This window comes from Buceros rhinoceros, unplaced genomic scaffold (genome assembly GCF_000710305.1).
Source record: "Buceros rhinoceros silvestris isolate BGI_N320 unplaced genomic scaffold, ASM71030v1 scaffold18438, whole genome shotgun sequence".
Lineage (NCBI taxonomy): Eukaryota > Metazoa > Chordata > Aves > Bucerotiformes > Bucerotidae > Buceros > Buceros rhinoceros.
In genome coordinates, this window is record NW_010426545.1 from 41,251 (window position 1) to 44,300 (window position 3,050).

Genomic DNA, 3,050 nt, shown 5'->3' on the forward strand with positions numbered 1-3,050 from the left:
CCCTACCTTCACTGGACTGACAGGCATCACCTCTGTTGAGAGCAGACAGCGTAAGATTCCGTTTAGCTCATATTAACGTTCCCAGTCTTAAAAACTGCCCGTCACTCTGTGGAGTACTTCAGCAGTAGGTTTTGATTCAAATGCGTTAAACAGATCTGAGCACCGATGAGAGCTGGCATGGTGATGCTAAATACCCTTCACGCATCCCTGGTAATATCCTGCTAACGCCTTTCTCGTTAACGTGCTAAAATCAGTGACCTTTGGTTTCCCAACGGCAAGCACGATCGTAACAAGAGATGCGTTTTGATGGTTTGAGAGCTCAGAACTGGAACGTGATGGCTCTTTACTCAGTGGACGTCGAGAATTAACGCTGGTTAATCAAAGCAGGTTTAGATGAGTTCGGTCTGCAGTTCCTAGAGCATGTGATCTGTTAATCGTCTAACCGCGGTAAACAGGGACCGCTTCAGAGAGGCTTTGTCTCCTCCCTGCTGGCGTGTTCCGGGGGCAGTAAGCGTGGCTGGAAGTCCTGACTCTGGCAGCTCAGGCAGTGTCTGACTGGTAGGAGGCATGTGGGGAAGATGCAGAAGGGCCCTGCAGCTGATTGAAGGGATGTGGGAAGGAACGTTCTGGTTGAGGCTGACCTGTGGGCACATTTCTGGAATCTTGACGTGGTGCAGATGGGCAGGAACCAGACACGGCAAGAACAGGCATCGGGACTTTATCCTTTTTATTCCTTTCCTCTTGCGCACTGACTCAAACGTAAATGCCTTGTGGAGAAACTGTCTCCGTGCTTCGGAATGGTAACCATGGCAGATGCATTTGGGGGATACGTAAATTAAGGACGTGCCGCCCCAGAGTAGATGTGATTACAGTAACCATTGCAACAGCATCTTCGTGTGTGCTGCTTGAAGCAGAGAATCAGATGGAAAAGCAGAAGAGAAGCTGACAACCACATATGTGCTCCCCACATAATTTCTACCGAACTTAACCTTGAGATTTCTAGGCAGCCGGTGTTGGATGAAGATATCAGTGCTTTCCCGCTATGCAGACAAACTAATTTGATTCACCCCCTGCTCAAGTCCTTGCTATTCAGGACACGGAGGCACGACTGCCAACTCCACGTCGGCAGTAATTAGCCGAGCCGGCGATGCCAGGAATCCTGACGTTTCCCCTTGCGCCGCGGCTCCGGTGTCAGGGTGCCGCGGCTTTATTGCAGCTGCCAGCAGCTCACAGCAGCTCGCTGGTGACACAGCGGTGACCTATAAAAAAGTTAAAATGTGAGTGTTTGTTGTCCAGAGGGCTGTGAAGTGTGGAAAGTGTTTAGGATAAGAGAGCCGTCCACGTGGAGATAGCGGGCCACCACTGCTGCGGGGCTTTGTCTCAAACCGGACTGCGGGAGGAACCACGCTTGCAGGGTGTGATAATAAATATTGAAACACTGGGCTGCTTAGTGTAGGTCCTTCTGCTGATTTTGGGGATATACTCTGTTCTTCAAGGCACGGAGAGGAGATGGCGGCTGAACTAACTCGGTCTTGATTGTCAGCATACTCGCCTTTGGCTTCCAGCAGCTGATTTGTGTATCCATCGTTATTTTAACTGTCCCACAAGGGGTCTGTATCGGAAAACAACTTTGGAAAATTCGAATGAGAGGACAGAAATCTGAGAATTTGCATCTTCTTTGTTAATCCCAATTTATTGCATTTATCAGGGAAGTTCTTTGTTGAACCAGCTCTGCAAAATGGTCCTGAAGTGCCACTCTGGACAGAGATGTAGTATTTTGACAAACACCCTGTTTAAACTTGATAAGCTTTGTAAAAAGTTTGCCAGCTATAGACTGGCAGTAGCAAAAATAAATCCTAGACAAGCAGGAACTAGGTCAGATGTGTTTAGCCTACAGCATAAAAGCTGGCCCTTACTAGCTAAAAATGTTCAGCTTTTCCTGGGGGACAAGAATAAATGTTGTTATATTTTATCTGTCGTTAATTTATTGATTCCTAATTGCGCTAAAGACGATGAGTCTGCCTTAAAGCCGTGTGTAATTCTGGCCTCAGAATCTCGGGTGAAGCTGTTCTGCAAACCTGCATTTTCTGCGTGCCGAGTGCCGTAGTGTCCTGACAAATCTCAGCTGTGTGTAATTTGGGGCATCCCCGTGGTGTTTAGCAGGAGCAGTCAGGCGTCTCTAATCACACGTGTTCACAAACTGGATGCAGCCCCTGTATTTACCTTCCTCTTGAAAGCATTGAATAATTTTTACCTTCACTGATTTTCATTCTCTGCTTGAAAAACAATATTCATGTTGATTTTTAGAGCTGTGAAATGTGCTGTTTGATCCCGACTGAATTGCTCTTTCCTCAGACTCCGGAAGAGCTGGATGATTCTGACTTTGAGACCGAGGATTTCGATAACCGAAGCAGGACAAGTATTCAGACTGAAGATGATCAGCTCATCGCTGGACAAAGCGCGAGGGTAAGGAAGAAATCCCGGCATTAGCACGCTGTGACCCACCTTCAGGAAACAGCTCGACTCGCTTCGAGAAGCCAGGTTGAATTTTTTGGGGGTGGTGGTGAAGTTGTTCCACTCACTCCAGCTGACGGTGTTTCCTTTGGCAGTGAAAAGTGAAGGCGTTGGTAGGCAGTACATAATCATTAACGGGTGAAAACCTGGAATCAGCGCCTTGAAGGAAAGCCAGGCCTGAGCTCTTGCTTTCATGTGACATGTCGGGATCGATAACAATTTACACTTCTGGGCAAGTGCCGTGGAAGGTTTTTTACTTGCAGCCTGAAACCAGGCAAGAAGTAGCTAGGCCTTGTTCATCACCCTCCTGCCCCGCTGGCTTTGGGGTTCTAGTACCAGAGGGGTTTCTCTGCTCCCCCTCCTTGCACAAGCCCCCTCTCTTGCCGTGCCCCTCTCCCCGCTGTCAGTTACATGCAGCCGTTTCTAACTCACCTTTCAGCACTGCTGCTGCCAGAGGCTTTTTAGTGCTGAGGGCTCCTTTTCCCCCGCTGCAGGAGCAGGCATGCTCCAGGCATTTATGAAGGCAGGAGCGGGGA

At 48.6% G+C, this 3,050-nt stretch overlaps 1 protein-coding gene across 1 annotated transcript in view; it reads left to right on the forward strand.

Moving 5' to 3' along the window:
- CTNNA1 (catenin (cadherin-associated protein), alpha 1, 102kDa) overlaps positions 1-3,050 on the forward strand; it is a gene marked incomplete at its 3' end in the record, with an annotated part of 40,507 nt that overhangs the window by 29,625 nt on the left and 7,832 nt on the right. Inside the window, exon 7 of the mRNA XM_010141566.1 lies at positions 2,356-2,466. Within this exon, the coding sequence (XP_010139868.1) occupies positions 2,356-2,466 (111 nt within the window). The remainder of the gene's footprint in view (positions 1-2,355; positions 2,467-3,050) is intronic.